At 46.0% G+C, this 16,544-nt stretch overlaps 1 protein-coding gene across 1 annotated transcript; it reads left to right on the top strand.

The window, feature by feature from the left end:
* The first annotated feature begins 1,198 nt into the window (after positions 1–1,198).
* Positions 1,199–15,606, top strand: rfx4 (regulatory factor X, 4). The gene is made up of 18 exons (XM_047034276.1): positions 1,199–1,334; positions 3,524–3,610; positions 3,993–4,053; positions 5,145–5,268; positions 6,810–6,871; positions 7,005–7,218; positions 7,652–7,729; positions 7,912–8,075; positions 8,199–8,299; positions 8,421–8,479; positions 8,605–8,749; positions 9,434–9,528; positions 10,045–10,162; positions 11,460–11,579; positions 11,894–12,055; positions 12,571–12,736; positions 12,999–13,137; positions 15,323–15,606. Exons 1-18 carry the CDS (start codon positions 1,292–1,294, stop codon positions 15,593–15,595), a joined length of 2,211 nt encoding a protein of 736 aa, XP_046890232.1. The 5' UTR covers positions 1,199–1,291; the 3' UTR covers positions 15,596–15,606.
* Positions 15,607–16,544: the final 938 nt, after the last annotated feature.

Genomic DNA, 16,544 nt, shown 5'->3' with positions numbered 1-16,544 from the left:
GTTTTGTGACCACAGGGGAGTTGAATAAAGTGCACCCTAAGGCGCTGGGGTGGCGCCCAGGTGTGTGTGGGAGAGCGGCGGTGCCCCACCCTGTCAGGGACCCCAGGAGCAGGGAGGCCTCCATCGCCATCCACCGTGTGGCTGAGTAATTCAGCCATAATCCCCCTTTCTCCTCGCCCCCTCTCCTCCCCCCTCCTCCTCCTCTACAGCCCCCCCTTCTCCTGTGGTTCTATTCATATTCTAATCACAGCTTTCCCTTCTCCGGCTCTCAGGCACTCCATCACAGCCCTCCCAGCCCCTGGCTTTGCCCTGCCACTTCCCCCCCATTGTGGCCCAGGCTCTCCTCTGAGGCACACTAAAATAAGGTTGCCTCAACCAGAGAGTGTCGGGAGGGGGGACGGGACGGAGGGAACCCTCCCCAAAAGTTCACACTTGTGGCATTTTTCACATTAGAGGTTTACAGGGGTGGCTAGCTGATCCATTTGTCCTCATCCGTTTCAGGGCGCAAGCATGAACAATGACGGACCTTGTTTGTGTTTATGGAAGAGATAGTGGAGAGGGGCAAAAAAGGATTGTCATTTTCTACTGTTGATTTGTAACTTGTCCCTCTGGATGGAACTTCCATTGGTCGCCAAGAGACAGACATCTAGAAAGTTTTCTGTTGTGGCAAAAGTGTTTATTTAAATAAGACTGGCAAGCAAATGGTGTGTGTCTATATGTGTGTGTATGTGTGTGTGTGTGTGTGGGTGGAGGTGGGGGGTGTATAAAAACGTATTAAATGCTATAATGGAGGAGGGGGAGCCCACAGTGCTGGGATTGCGTAGATCTAAGCCTTTTTTTTCTTGAGAAGGGAGCTTTTCTTATTCAAAACAGGCTCACAAAAGACTTCCAGTGAGCCTTGCCACATCCCCATCTGACTCGAGGCCATTCATCAAGCCAGCGAGCCTATCAATGACATGGCCCCATCAGAGCTCCTATAAAATCAGCCCCTTTCCCATGAAACATCAGCAAACATTTGGACGGGTCTGGCTCTCCCCCCACTGGATTTCTGGAGCCTCTACCCCCCTCCTCCACCTCCCCCTCCTCCCTCAGCCCCCCCCCCTCCACCCTCCCCTCCTCCACCACCACCACCGGCGTTCTCTCTGCGGTCCTCAGATCCTCCACGTCTCCTGTGACGGGCAGTGGTCACACAAACGCGGAGCGAGACAAGGGGAGACCCACTGAGGAGGTGGAGACGAGCACAAAGCCATTTTTTCCTTGGAGGAGCCTGTGTGCTGTTGATGGGAAGAGGATGCATTGTGGGCTGCTGGAGGAGCCAGACATGGATTCCACAGGTTGGTCCTGCGGTCTGGGGGAAGCTTAGGAGACGTGGCCCTGCTCTGGAGCCCTGAACTGGCCCTGGAGGATCTCTATCTCTCTGCAGCCACTCAGGGATGGTCAACTTGAGTTATTGATGAATTTGACTTTTTTTGTTCATTTGTTTTTAGAGGATGTCGTTTTGGATAAGATATTGGGCTGATTTTAGTCGAAGTTTTTGGTTAAAAGTTTTTTTTAGAAGGCAAAAGAGTGGACATTGTGGTTTTATGAATACATTTTAATTTCTTGCCAAATCACTAAACGTGGGAAATTAAGATGATGGCAAGATGGCATTTAAAACGACGATGAAGCATTAGTTAAATGACATGAATTATTATCAATGACTTTAATAATAAGTCCGCCATTTAAAATAATGGCGTGTAGGTGCTCAAGTGATGCACCTGCCAAGCTACTTGTAAACAACTTTGGAGAAAGCTTCGATTAACCGCTGAAACCGGATCTATAAAGCCACCCGATTGGCCTACACTGTGACATGTTTTTAAAAGGAATATTGAATAGAACTAATAATATGATAACATGTAGGCGTATCATGTGTAAACTTTGCTAAATCAATCCGAACGATTGACTGTTTTATGTAGTTTCGTTGCAACATGCGATTACCAACAAGGCTACAATTGAATAGAAAAATTGAATTTTTACAATGCAACTTTATTTGATTAGCCTATTCTCGTCTGACTAATCATGCAGTTTTCTGCAGTATCAGTGGTGTAATTTATTATTCAGGCAACTGAACTAAATAGTGTTCAAAATGATCCAAAATCCATTTCAGCCGTTGATCAATTTTAATCCAATTATTTTGAACCCGCCTTATCTGTGTCCATGGCAAATTATTCAATTACAACCAAAGGATCCCGGCCACAATAGATAATTACTTTCAGCTCAGTGAACTAAACATATCCTTGACTGAAAGGAGTTAGAATAATTTTTATGTGACAAATTCACGTATGAAAACATCAAACTTAAATGGGTCTGTCAAATTCCCCTCTTGAGTGAAAGTTCTCGTTCTTACAGACAATAATAGATTATATTGGAATGTGATTAGGTTCGTAATATCAGTTGTAATAATCGCCCAAGGTTTATAACAATGGCGATGAAAGTAGCCTAACTAATAATGAGTGATATTAATGGTAATTACACAATTTTTTAAACCAGCAGATCTTAAAAATATTGTTTATTAAAATATCGTCCTGCAGTAATATGGCAGAGATGCAAATGTTGCATATCTAAATTGTAGCCGATGTTATGGTTAGAGTTAGTATTATCATAGTGATGCTGCACGGGGCAAACATTTGAATGCGTTAGAAAGAAATGCACTTTCAATTAACATCGAAACTTACTTTGGATTACAAATATTTGACTCAGTTTGTTCAAATATTTGACTCAGACTCTGTTCAGTTAGGCCAGTTTCAACACAACCTGTTGAACAAAATTCTTAAGAGGGCCGTGAACTGTCATTGTGTTCTGTTACTGTAAGCCTAGATAAGTGGCACGGTGACACTAAGTGCGCGTGCCATTGATCTACCAAGAGGTGTTGAATCATCAATGCAAGTGAGTTCTGCATCCTTAACTTTTACATTTATGTGACCCTCTTTTAATAGGACGGGACCTGTTGCCATGCCAACAGCCAATCCTGACAAGTGCTGCTATATGGTAATAGTTGTCATGGCCCGTGCGGGAAACAGGATCTACACGAGTACGATCAAAATTATAAGGGTCTCTGTCCCAAGAAAGGAGACCATTTGGGCTATTTCTAAATCGAAATTATAAAGGGACAATGGCTTCTATGTCGCGAGGCTGGTCTTGCAATAGAGTGCGCGCTCTTGTAGTCCGCCCCTGAACAATGCAGGAATCCTGCAGTTTGGGTGAAAACACCCCAAATAAAGACACAGCTGCGACGAGGCCCGCAGAATTGATTGCTATCGAATTCTCCTGACACACTAAGTGACGTGAAATAGTTTATACAGGCAATGTTTTACAAGGCCTACCTGGAAACATTTAAAGTAAAAAGTCAAATGTCCTCTTTGGGAATAGATATAATATTGCTGACCATTTTTTAACCCTTGATGCATCCAAACAATTATTCCAAACACTGCTTTGGTACGTTTCTGTGTTTTCCTTGACCTGTTGTCTGTTTGACTTGTTTTAGAGAGCTGGATTGAGAGGTGCCTTAATGAAAGCGAGAGTAAACGGTACTCCAGTCACACATCCCTTGGGAACATGTCCAACGATGAAAGTAAGCATGGCGCACTGGTTTGGTTTCACATCCTGCATTACTGAAAAATGAATCATTTGTCAATACTTTCATGTAACGGCAGTGAGAAATATTTTAAAACTGCTATAGGCTAGGTCAGAAAACAGTAATTGAGTAATGGATTTCTCTGATAATGTTTAGGTTATTTAAGTCTTGAATTAAACAAAACAAAAATAGAGACATGGAATTGCATAGTACTGTGTTGATTGTTTTAAATATACCTGCAAAAGTTATATTAAAGCCATGGAAAACAGAATTTGTGCTTTTACAAATACTGTTATTTGTTGCCATCCTTAACTGAAGTGTTTTAATTCCTTGTGTTTGCGATATTGTGAAATAACTAACTTGTTTTTGTTTGTAAAAGATGAGGAGAAGGAAAACAACCGAGCATCTAAACCACATTCAACACCGGCGACTCTTCAGTGGTGAGTCCTCCTTCTGCCCCCTCCTCTTATGACCTGTCATCTGGAAAATACCACTGTACACATACACATTTAGAGATATTTACGTGGTTGAGGAATACGATTTTTACGTTAAAAAATGTCCGCAGATTATACAAATTCACCTGTGTAAATTACAATTATAGAACAGCCTTTTTTTGATCTGTATTTGATATAAAATTTGAATCTGTTAACTTCTCAACTCTGTGCTGGTGAAAGCTTCAAATCCACCTGTTGGGGGGTGGGAGCTGTTAAGTGTTTGTATTGTCACATCCCTCTTGTCAAGGGTATCAGAACATGTCAGATACTGAGAGTAAATTGAACTGTGTTTGTGGATTAACAGTAGTTCTATATTGGCCAGGAGATACTATAAACATGTGTTGATTTAAAGGCTACTGCAATGTCATGTTTGTTTGCCTGGAACCATTTGAGTGCTTGTAAATCTTTCACTCTGAAAGACTATACATTAAGCTTCAGTGTGGCCAGGACAGGTTATTGTGTGGTGGAGGTAGAGCTGATGGAGCTGGTGAAGGGCTTGGAGATGGACACCTGAGTTGGTCCTGTGATCCAAGGATCCACAGTTGATCCTGTGTTCTTGCGATTAACACATAAATACATCCTGTATGATTGGGATGAACACAATTGATTTTGTGGTCAACTTGAGTTGATTCACTAGAGTTGAATTTTAACTTGATATTGTGTTGTATGCTAGGTATGTTATTTTAGGTATACAGTGTGTATATATAAGTTGGCACTGTTGTGGGGATATATCTCTAGAATACTATTATTGACCTATAAACTACAGTTGCTTCTTTTGCTGTTATATATTCTAGAATTGATACTTCGTTATATTCAAGTTGGTATTGTTGCTGACATATATGAGGTTGGTACTTTTGCTGGAATAGTTGGTACCATTGTTGTGATATATTTGATATTGTCATTATCATTGTAGTTGGTACTGTTATGATGATATATTCTACTTGGTACTGTTATGGTGATATATTCTAGTTGGTGCTATCATGATGATATATTCTTGTTAAACTTTCTGAATTGACTGTCAGCTGTTTCCTCCTCAGGTTAGAGGAGAACTACGAGATAGCGGAGGGCGTGTGTATTCCTCGGAGTGCTCTGTACATGCACTACCTGGACTTCTGTGAGAAACACGACACTCAGCCTGTCAATGCCGCTAGCTTCGGAAAGGTACCACCTTCTAATATTTGTTTGTATTTACAATCACATGGAATGACACAGCAGACTGTGGGTGGATGCTGGCTAACTAAAAAGAGACCTGCTGATAACTACAGGAGCTGAAGGGACTGGCTAATAAATGATATGTGCAAAGTTATGGCAGTACAATTTGATATGTTCCGGTTTTGGTGCAAAGCTATGGAAGAGATAACTTCTCATTTAGGTGTGACTTTTAAACTCTGGATATTTTTAGTTTAGCTTGTGTCCATACGTAGTACGGATATATGACATTGAAATGATTTGTATTTTTGCTAAATATCTTTACGTAGTGCAGATGTACTATTAGGATGTTAATGTTTGCTGTAGTGAAACAGCTGGACAGAGAACATAAATACAGAAAAAATGTGCTTGCCTGGGTTCCCACAATCCCAGAGCAGCCCCCTGTCCACTCAGTCGCCACCGTCTTCCCCCACAAACCCCCAGCTCTGGGCCCACACCCCACCCAGCTACCCCACCGCCGCCCTTCTCCATCTCCTGTCGGAGGATATTGAAAAAGAGAAGGGGCCTGGATTAATGTGTAATTAAAGGAAATTTGGAAGGGTGAGATGTTGCGGAATGTTAGATCAGTGGCTGGAGCAGTGTGGGGTGTCCTTTAGGAAGGCTTCATTGATTTGGGACAAAACCACCAGAGAGGGTCCGGCCCGCCTCCCTGTCTGCTCATTTATCAAGCGGACCCTGACAGAAACTTCACAGCTTGCCCTCTTTTTTCATCCTGTACAATGGAGAGCTCCACTGTTTGCTAAAGTTTCTGCACCGGGAGCTAGACCAAGGAGCCAATCTCTCATGGACAAAAAGAGAGAGAGAGAGAGACAGAGAGAGAGAGAGAGAGAGAGAGAGAGAGAGAGAGAGAGAGAGAGAGAGAGAGAGAGAGAGAGAGAGAGAGAGAGAGAGAGAGAGAGAGAGAGAGAGAGAGAGAGAGAGAGAGAGAGAGAGAAAAGGAAAGTTAAAATGGAAGAAGGAATGATCTTGGAACCTTTTTTAACATAAAAAAAATAAATAAGAAAACCAAACCTGTCAGAAATGGATAATTCCCAAAGCCCTTTTCTCCCCTAGTGTGGATCTGTCTTGGTCTCAGGCTAAGAAACCCCCTTTGACCTTCTAATCCAATCTACTTTATCAAATAGATAGTCAACTGTTTCTATAGAGTGAAATTGATTATTTGTTTTTTGACACCAATAGATTAAGTGGTTCATTCTAAGTAACTAATAGAGATTCATTCTATCAAAATCTACCAATTGCAAAAACAATAAATACCATGTAAAATGGATATATTCTGAATATAGTTGTTTTTTCCGTCATGAATAATGGACCTCTATAAGCATTTTTGTAAATGCATAAGCTTTGATCCTTGATTAATTGTTCTTTACCGTCTTAGTAAATGTGTAAAGTAAAGGATCATGCCAGTATCCTAATACAAAAGGGAAGAATGATGTATCTGTTCTCCAAGTGCTGCTGAACTAGTAGGATGACTGACAGATTTCTCTCTTTACCAGATTATTAGGCAGCAGTTCCCCCAGCTGACAACTAGAAGGCTAGGCACCAGGGGCCAGTCCAAGTAAGACCAGCTGTCCTCCACAACCAGCCTGACTTTCACTTCCTTTTATTTCATCTATTTAGGTCACAAAGAAAGTTTTTATATGATTATTTTTGTCGGTCTCCCTGTTCCTCCCTGTTCCCCCCCATCCCAGGTACCACTACTATGGCATTGCGGTGAAGGAGAGTTCCCAGTACTACGATGTCATGTACTCCAAGAAGGGGGCAGCGTGGGTGAACGAGACGGGCAAGAAGGAGGTGACCAAGCAGACCGTGGCGTATTCACCCCGCTCCAAGCTGGGAACGCTCCTGCCAGAGTTCCCAAATGTCAAAGATCTAAATCTGCCCGCCAGTCTGCCAGAGGAGAAGGTAAACAGGACTCTAAAAGTCCTCCTCCTCTTCCCCCCCGTCCCTCCTTCCATCCAACCAGCTCATCACCCCCTCCAGGTCTCCCCCTTTTATCTGGGACCTTGAGTATTTACACCCTGGCTCCTCACTAACTCTTAATCTTGTAGAGAGATAATAAGATTCCGCGCCGGACAAAGGACAGGCACTAGCTGTCTAGCTTTAAATAGGGGGGCCTTGATTTTAAATGGTCTGTGTGTTGCCAGGTTTATGTAACATCCCCCCAATGGAGACTGTAACTGGTTTTCATTAGTAAACCTGCTTTGTGAAAGATTTATCTTCTTGTTTTTTTCATATAGCTCTTTCAGTGATTTAGAACATTTAGAAGCTTTTTAGTAAACAATGAGCTTTGAAAGAGTTCCAACATTCATCCCGTTCTTTCACTGTTCCCCTTCAGGTGTCCACATTCATCATGATGTACAGGACTCACTGCCAGAGGATACTAGATACAGTAATAAGAGCCAACTTTGATGAGGTCAGACTTTGGATATGAAATGTCTAACCTATGTATCATTCAAATACACACTTATGCTTGAAAAATATTGTTTTAGATCAATGACATTGGAATCCCTGCCCCAAAACACATCTTTATGAGAAGTCAGAAGTCAGAAAAGGTGGCAGTGACACAGCTGTTCATCTTAATTTGTGATCCTGCAGGTTCAGAGCTTCCTGTTGCACTTCTGGCAAGGCATGCCCCCACACATGCTGCCTGTCCTCGGCTCCTCCACCGTGGTCAACATCGTGGGTGTGTGTGACTCCATCCTCTACAAGGCCATCTCCGGGGTCCTAATGCCCACCGTGTTACAGGCTCTGCCTGACAGGTAAGTGGACACAGGTTCTCTCAGGGAACGCAGGGAGTAGGAAGGATCAGGTGTGTCATGTTTGATGCTTTCTAACCCAGGCTGACCTTCCTTGTGTCCTCTGCAATCTCCTCTCTTGTCCAGCTTGACCCAGGTAATCAGGAAGTTTGCTAAACAGCTGGACGAATGGCTGAAGGTAGCCCTTCACGACCTGCCAGAAAACTTGAGGAATATCAAGTTTGAATGTAGGTACATGAACATGTTTACATCCTCAGCTTTTTTGTAGTATTTTGATGTCGGGAAATGTTGAATGTTTCTGTTGGTGCCTTATCAATGAACGTTCATAAGTTAACCTCCTTTCCACAGTGTCTCGGAGATTCTCCCAGATTCTGAAACGACAAACATCTTTAAACCATCTATGTCAGGTACAGTTTATGAAAGTAATAAAAGGGAATTTGAATACATCAAACAATCCCTGTAGCCGTACATGTGATGGTACCCTGTATAATATCTGGTCTTTAACTACATAAATGTCGCAACGTGCTTCCAGGCGTCCAGGACGGTGATCCACAGTTCCGACATCACCTTCCAGATGCTGGAGGACTGGAGGAACGTGGACCTGAACAGCATCACCAAGCAGACCCTGTATACCATGGAGGACTCCAGGGAGGAGCACCGGAGCCTCATCATAGACTGTAAGTCAATCAATGGAAGGGGGGGGGGGGCGTGTGTGTAAGTATATGTTTGTGTTTCGTGGGCGTGTGTGTTTGTAAGTATGCGTGCGCTCGAGTGTTTGTGGTGTTTGCGGGTGCCAATGTTGGAGTGACGCTTGTCCCAAAGAAGTCCAACTCGACGGCCGCCTTCCACTCCCACTCAAAGTTAGAGACCTCAGAGTGATTCCCACGACCAGGAGAGAGCAGCTCTCATGATGGAGGTTACACAGTTCAATTCCCTCTGAAACACCCTGCGGGGCAGCTCCAAGCCCCTCCAGTGGCCCCTCCTTCAGAAGGTGTCAGCAGGGGTCACGGGTCACTGCTCCGTGGGTGCTAGGAAACCAAGAAGCCGACTACATTCACTCATCTATACTAGGAGATGTAGCCACACTCCATTCATAATTTACTAATTATGTTCGTAAGACTTTCTACTTTTTTACATTCGTGTGTGAGTGGTCATAGAGTAGGTTTCAAATGATCAAAAACAATTCAAGAACACGCATGTGTCTGTTTGTTGACTAGATATGTTTCAGTGTGTGTGCTGACTTGGAATGTTTCAGACTGTGTGTTAACTAGCTTGGTTTCAGAGTTTGCTGACTAACTTGGTTTCCGAGTGTGTGTTGACTAGCTGTTTCTCAGAATGTTGTCTCTCTTTCCTGTTCCCAGTGTTCCAGGAGTTTGACCGTCTATTAGAAGAGCAGTCTCCCATTGAGGCCTACATTGAGTGGCTGGACACCATGGTGGACCGCTGTGTGGTCAAGGTCAGCACGTGTTCGATTCTCTGAACACACTTCGCACTGGTTGTCCCCTGATGCACTCTCTGTTGTCAAGCCTTTTTCTGTTTTGTGGCGGGGGTTAGGCTTCATGAAGAGAATACATTTAGCAGATTGTCTCCATGTTTTTCTGCAAATCAATTAGGATTATGGATGTTCAAAGGGGTGACGCTGCATGTGAACGTCATTTGTATTAACACATCACTGATGCGCAGGCGTCTTACATAGCAGTTCCCCTAAGTTAATGATGTCTTCAGGAGCTCCCCTTTGCTGCCATTACGTGCCAGATATGGGCTTGTAAAATGTGGTTGCCGAGGCAACGCCCCGGACCTGCCAGACAATAGTTCAATAGGGAGGCGTGTCACTGGGGGCAAATTAAATAGTTGACTTGTTGACATGTTTTTTCGTTCCTGAGGGGTTAAGCCCCAATACGGACCTAGGGGTTAATTCCACCCCCACATCCCCTCCTCCCCCGTTCCTTTCTCATGTAAATGTTCCCTCTAGGTGGCGGGGAAGAGACCAGGGTGTCTGAAGAGAGGGGCCCAGCAGTTCCTGCTCATGTGGTCGTGCTTTGGGACTCGAGTCATCCGAGACATGACCCTGCACAGCGCACCCAGCTTCGGTGAGTAGCCATGAGTCGAGTAGCTGTAACGCCCTTAAGTGGACAAGCTAAAGCAGGTTTTTAGTTTGTTGTTGTTTTTTTTTGTTTCTTTTGGGGGGCGGGGGGGGGGGGGGGTAGCAGGTTATCATTACTTGGGAGGTTAAGCTGATGTAGAAGCCATGAGAAATAGGTGTTTCGGTCCTAGCCAGTGTCGCAGTGTAACAGTAAAATGGAGCAGACAAAAAGAGTTGCTCCTGTGTGTCCTCAGACCCAATAGACCCTCAGTAAAGATGGCTGCCGGCCTGTGCCCTCCTCTTTATTCCACTAGCCACCAGTGCATGACTATGGGGACTGAAAGAGATAGGGGTTGTAAAAAAAAAAGAAAAGAAAAAGAAAATGGCTTCCCTCCCTCTTGTCCTCCCCCTCTCCTTTCCCACTGCCCTGTCTGTGAATACCAAAGACACAGCTGGTTGCTGTGTTTTGATAAAGCAGCTCCCTGTGCAAAAACAGCTCATTAACAAAGGCGACCCCCCCCCCCCCCCCCCCCCTCCCACTGCAATGTGTTTGTCCGTCTTTCCATTTTATGACCGGGCAGAATGGTTTTCCCGTTCCTTGATTACCCAACAGTGTTTATGACGCGCACACTGGTAGGACTGACCAGCACACAATGTCAGGATTGTGCCCCCCCTGTGCCCTCTACCCCTACCCAAGGGTCACCCCTCTTCATCATTGAGGCAGTGACTTTGCAGCAGGAACCAACCCGGCTACTTTTTAATCACAGTGATCTCCCACCATGTCTGTGTTGAGCTGTGTGGCAGTGAAATAAATTCTCAGAGGTCCTTCCTGAAGTGCAGGAAACCCGTATTACTGACTGCATGACCCAGGAAGTTGCTGCGCTGTCTTGGTCAGTGATTTAGCCCTTCCTTATTGTGTTGTTGGATAATGAGTGGTTGAACGGTTTAAGCTCACACTCAAAACCTTCTGACTCAGACTGGATGGAAGAGCTCTGAGTAAAGAGCCATTTTGATTTGCATAACCTATGGGCTTGGTGTATGTAAATAATAATGGAATGATTGCAGCTCAGTATCAGATTGCAATATGTTGACCTCTCACGCTGCTCATTCTTATTCTTATTTTTATATATTTTTCATTTTATATTTAAATTGTTGTACAAACTTTTGTACTTTTGTACCCTGCCACAGTAAATTCTGTGTTTATATAACATACATGGCGAAAAAAACGAGATCAGATTCTGATAACCTTTAAACACCCATCTCTCCTCCTTCCTTCCTGCCTTACCCTTCCTCTTCTTTCCTAGGCTCCTTTCACCTGATCCACCTGATGTTTGATGACTATGTGCTGTACCTGTTGGAGTCTCTGCACTGCCAGGAGAGGGCCAACGATCTCCTGAGGGCCATGAAGGCAGAGGGCAGCACAGGTCAGCCCCTCCACCCCTCACCCTCCACCCCTCACCCCCCACCCTCCACCCCTCACCCCCCACCCTCCACCCCTCCACCCCTCACCCTCCACCCCTCCACCCCCCACCCTCCATCCCTCTTCCTCTCGCGTCCTTCTACATCTGGGATGCAGCCACTTTAGTAACTATGTCCACCTTTCCTCTTGGTCTGAAGCACACCGGCCTCTCACAAAACCAACAGGCTGCCCCTTTTCTAAAGATAGGTAGCACATACAGTAGCGTCAGTAGAGTCACTACGCCTGTGTATTGACGCTCGACCATCTCGATCCTTTCAGCTGAGAGAGAAGAGGAACTGATGCTAACGGAGACCACGCCAACCTCCGCCTCCCCAGGCCCCTTCTCCCCAGCCAAGTCCGTCCCCTCGGTGGGGGTCCCCTCCGCCAGCTCCCCCAACGCAGCCCAATCTCCAGAGTACCCAGGGGCAACATCCAGCACAGGTGAGACTGCACTGGGAGAGGGTTGGGTAGGGGGCGGGGAGGAGGGGGGGAGGGGGGGAGGGGGGAGTAGGAAAGCGTAGTAGGAAAGAGAGTGGACGCAGGGGGGGAGGGGAAATGGAGAGGGGCTAGTTCACATGGAGGTCATCTCCTGGACTATCACCACCTTGTCGCTTTTACTTTTTTACAAATATTTGATCAACACTGTGTATGGTTGCACCTGCACTTGCTGTTCCAGGTTTGCTGGACATGAGTAGACCTGGCTTTAAAACTATACAAAAATCAAACTATCAAAACATAGACACAGTCATACCAACTGCAAGGACAGCTAATGGATCAGTGCCATAAGTGCATCATGTGAAACAGTACCTTAATAACTTTAGAAATACTCTCAAGTAATGCGTCTCTGTAATTGACCCAGGTGTCTGAGTGTGGATTTGCTAAGGGTAATGGCATGTAGGTTTCTCTGTGCCAACAACCCCTGTGTCTCTGTGTGTGTACTTGTGTGTGTGTGCCAGGCGCAGTTCAGTCATATACCTGGTCCCTTACGTACACAGTGACAACGTCCGGTGGAGCCCCCCCCGAGGGCGGACAGCAGCTGCCCTGTATGCGCGGTGGAGCCTCTGTGCCCCCCCCCTCCTCTGCCCTCCGCATGCCAGTCTACGCACACAGGGATGAGCACGGGTGAGCACTCACAGCAATGACCACGGCACTTATGGAACTGTACTTGTCACTTGTGTCACTGTATTTTTGCCCCTTTTTGCAATTTTGTACTTGCCTGTTTTTGTCCTCGCACTATATGTTTATTGTTATGCATCATCAAAACCAAAGCAAATTCCTTGTATGTGGAAACCTACTTTGCAATAGGCCTATTTCTGGTTCTAACCACTGTATAAGTTAAATAAACTGTGTTGTTTACTGACTTGCTTGTGTGTTTTCATGTTAGGTACACGGGCAGCTACAACTACGGCAGCTACACCAACCAGCACCCCCACTCCATCCAGAGCCAGTACCCCAGTCTGGCCCACGAACCTGGCCTCCCCGCCCCCCTCCACTACCCTTCCTACCATCGCACGTCTGCACAGGTCAGTCGCCGACCCCACACACCCAACTACGCCACCTACCAACGGTCCACAACCGATACTCTGTGAAATCAGTGAATCATTTCATGAAATAATGTGACGTGGCCATCTTGATGAAACACAAGCGTCAGTTTCTGGGGTCGGACCCTCTCCGGTACCAAATGGGATGATGATACGTTGTTAAGTAAATATGAGGTATTTGATTTGGCGTTAATCAACTACCCTGTGAACTAAAATTTTTGGGCAGCTTCATCTAATGTCATGTGGTTTTTTGTATGTTTTTGTCATTTTTTTTTACTGTGTACTCTAGTGTACTGTAGGTATTGTTAATCTGCTCTCTGCTCAGAACCTCACGAGAACAACGTTGGTTCTTTATTCTCGATTTGAGGTCGTTACCGTGGTGTGAATTCCACTCCTGCTTTTGTGAGGGTGAACTTACCACAGGCTGTAAATCAGTCAGGAATGTTAATACGGACAGGAGGGGCGACGAACCTGCTCCTTAGTATGCAAGACGCTGCTCTGATGCTGACAATGTGGTGCACACTGTGGAGAGGGGACCGTGTGGATAGAAAGAGACGGAGAGTGTGAGAAAAAGAAAATTGAAAATGAAGAAAAAGAGAGATATTGAGAAAGCCGAGCGTGTGAAAGAGAGATGGGGTGAGAGAGAGACAGAGAGACAGAGAGACAGAGACACAGAGACACAGAGACACAGAGAGACAGAGAATTGATCAGTGTACTGTGAATCCAAGAGCATGTTTCCTATGGAAGAAGAGGGAGAAGAAGACAGGGTCCAGCTGTGACGAGGTGTTGTTGATATCGGGTCTCATGTGGACTGTGCAGAGGCAAGTGGTGTGAGTCGACCCCTCTAAATGTAAATCCTTGTCAAGGACCCTCCAGCCTCCTCCCCAGCCTCCTCCCCAGCATCCCCTGCCTGGAATGGAAGGAGATAAACTGGCCCTTAGCCGTATCAGCCTCTTTCCCCTCAGCCTCAGTTTCCCCTTCCCCCACTCCACTCTGTAGCGGAAGCCGCTAGTGAAAGGTGGCTTGGCTGGGGCCCAGAGGGGCCCTCCTCAGTCCCTCCCCCTTCCCGACACTCAATAGCCTCTTCATTGGTCCCCTCCTCTGGCCATATAACAGGGCAGGAGGCGTTTATTAAAATATTGTTATTCAATGGTCTCTTTTCTGCGCGTGAACAAGAGGTTACAGAACCAGCCGTCCCAAGTCCTGACCCGGGCCACTGGCTTTTTCCATCCCTATGATAGGCCCAACTGATTCCTGTTTATATTTAGTATGAAAAGACATAGACTTTTCACTTCCACTTTTTCCCCTCTCTGCTCTCAACTTAAATTGGGCACAATGTGGTGTCTTTGTCCTCAGGGACTCTGCCAGTAAGGAGACATGATGATGACACAAATGGAACACTGTGCTAGATTCCTCAGCTGTCTAAAATTCTAAGAGAGTCAGGCTTGATCAGGGCTGTTAGTGGTTGTGTTACCCAGGGCAACAAAAATAATACCGGAAAGCCACTTATCCATGTCCAGGTTTTTTGGGGGGGAACATTAGTGACATTAACACACATTTAAAGATAATTAACACTGCAAAACAAAATCACCATGACCCTGTCCTAATCTGGTTTTTATTTTTCTCTCCCCAACTTGGCTTCATATGTCAGTGTGTCCATCAATCTGTATCGATAAATGTTAAACGTCACAAATCAGTCTGGTTCTAGATGGAATTAATTATTTCTATACCATAGAAAAATCCTGGTCCTCACTTTCAGAGTCCTGCATGGTGAAGTTTCTCCCTACATTTCTGATTTAATACAGCTTCATACCCCCACTCGTAATTTGAGGTCATTGGGTCAGAAGCTTTTAGTGGTTCCCTGTATCCATTTTAAAACTAGAGGGGATCGATCATTCCGAGCAGTGGCCCCTAGGTTGAGGAATGCCTTGCCTCCCTTCCTACGGTGTGCAACTTCTGTCGAAGCTTTTAAAAAGCAATTCAAGACTTTGCTATTCAAGCAGGCTTTTAGTTAGTTGAGGGTTTTTTATGGTTGGTCTGTCATGCTTTTTTCTATAAAAAATGTTCCTGTGATTTTTATCTGCGAGAGGTGCTACACAAATAAACTTTACCTACTTACTACTTACTTACCATCATTCAAACTCATTTTATTTCTTCTATTTTACAGTACCCCCTTAACAGCCAGATGTCTCGAATGGAGCCATGCTTGATGGGTGGTGCTCCCCGGCTCCACCCTGCTGCTGTGGCTCCTCGCTGGCCGGAGGTCTCTCCCGCAGGCAGCTGCTACGCTAGCCCCCCTATGCACTCCACGCGCTACGCCTCCCCAGGAGACATGTACTCTCCCCTGGCCCCGCGCAGGAACTCTGAGTACGAACACTCACAACACTTCCCCGGCTTTGCCTACATCAATGGCGAGGCCACTACCGGGTGGGCTAAATAGCCCCTCCCCCCTCCGCTCAGCCCTCACTAGCACCTCCCCCCTCCGCTCAGCCCTCACTAGAACGGTCCTGGACAAATGTGCACGTGCGCCGCCCAGCCTGACACTCCCCTGATTGCAGACCTCACGCTGCCCCCTGGATGCAGACCCCACACTGCCCCCTGGATGCAGACCCCACACTGCCCCCTGGATGCAGACCCCACACTGCCCCCTGGATGCAGACCTCACGCTGCCCCCTGGATGCAGACCTCACACTGCCCCCTGGATGCAGACATCACGCTGCCCCCTGAATGCAGACCCCACACTGCCCCCTGGATGCAGCCGCCCAGCCACCCAGCCCAGCAGAAGGCACACGACACAGGAATCACAGGCGGGTACTCTTGAGACTTGACACAGAATCAATCAAGTGTTTGTGGTGCCATCGCTCGTCAGTCCTTCTTCTTCTCGGGCGTCTTGTTGCCTGTGAAGAATAAAGGTTTCAAAGCTAAACATCACGTTTTTACAAAGAAATGAGGCCAGTTGTGGTCATAGTGGACGTATGAATCGCATCTGCCGACCTGTGCCTTTATGAATAATGATCCCTTTCAGCCAATGTTTTTCCCTAAGTAAACACCTTGTCCCCCACCCCCCACCCCCCATCTCCGTCACTTATGTACCGGACTGGAACAGTGTTTACGTAGTTCACAGCGGTTGACGTCAGCACCGTCTTTTAACAACACCGTTGACCCTGTCGGCCAAGTCTGCTGTCAGGACCCACTCAGCTGCTGCCAAGTTCCAGAAGCATTGACATAAGGATTGCCTGAGGGCTGTGTCATGTCACAGTGTTCTGCCAGAAGCACCGTCTCAAAGTCTTTTTGGGCCAAAAACAACTAAACAATCCCAGGTCCTTAATCAGTTATCTCCTCGTGAATAGTATGACTGGGCACTGTGTCTCGTGAATAGTATGACTGGG

The sequence above is a fragment of the Hypomesus transpacificus genome, chromosome 14 (genome assembly GCF_021917145.1).
Source record: "Hypomesus transpacificus isolate Combined female chromosome 14, fHypTra1, whole genome shotgun sequence".
Lineage (NCBI taxonomy): Eukaryota > Metazoa > Chordata > Actinopteri > Osmeriformes > Osmeridae > Hypomesus > Hypomesus transpacificus.
This window is presented reverse-complemented; position numbering and strand designations above follow the sequence as displayed.

Bases quoted from the DNA above. Each gene is read 5' to 3' on its own strand.
- rfx4 (XM_047034276.1), top strand. From the start codon at position 1,292: ATGCATTGTGGGCTGCTGGAGGAGCCAGACATGGATTCCACAG. The intron at 8,480-8,604 runs GTACAGTTTATG...ACGTGCTTCCAG, and splicing joins CTTTAAACCATCTATGTCAG to GCGTCCAGGACGGTGATCCA. The intron at 8,750-9,433 runs GTAAGTCAATCA...TCCTGTTCCCAG, and splicing joins CCGGAGCCTCATCATAGACT to TGTTCCAGGAGTTTGACCGT.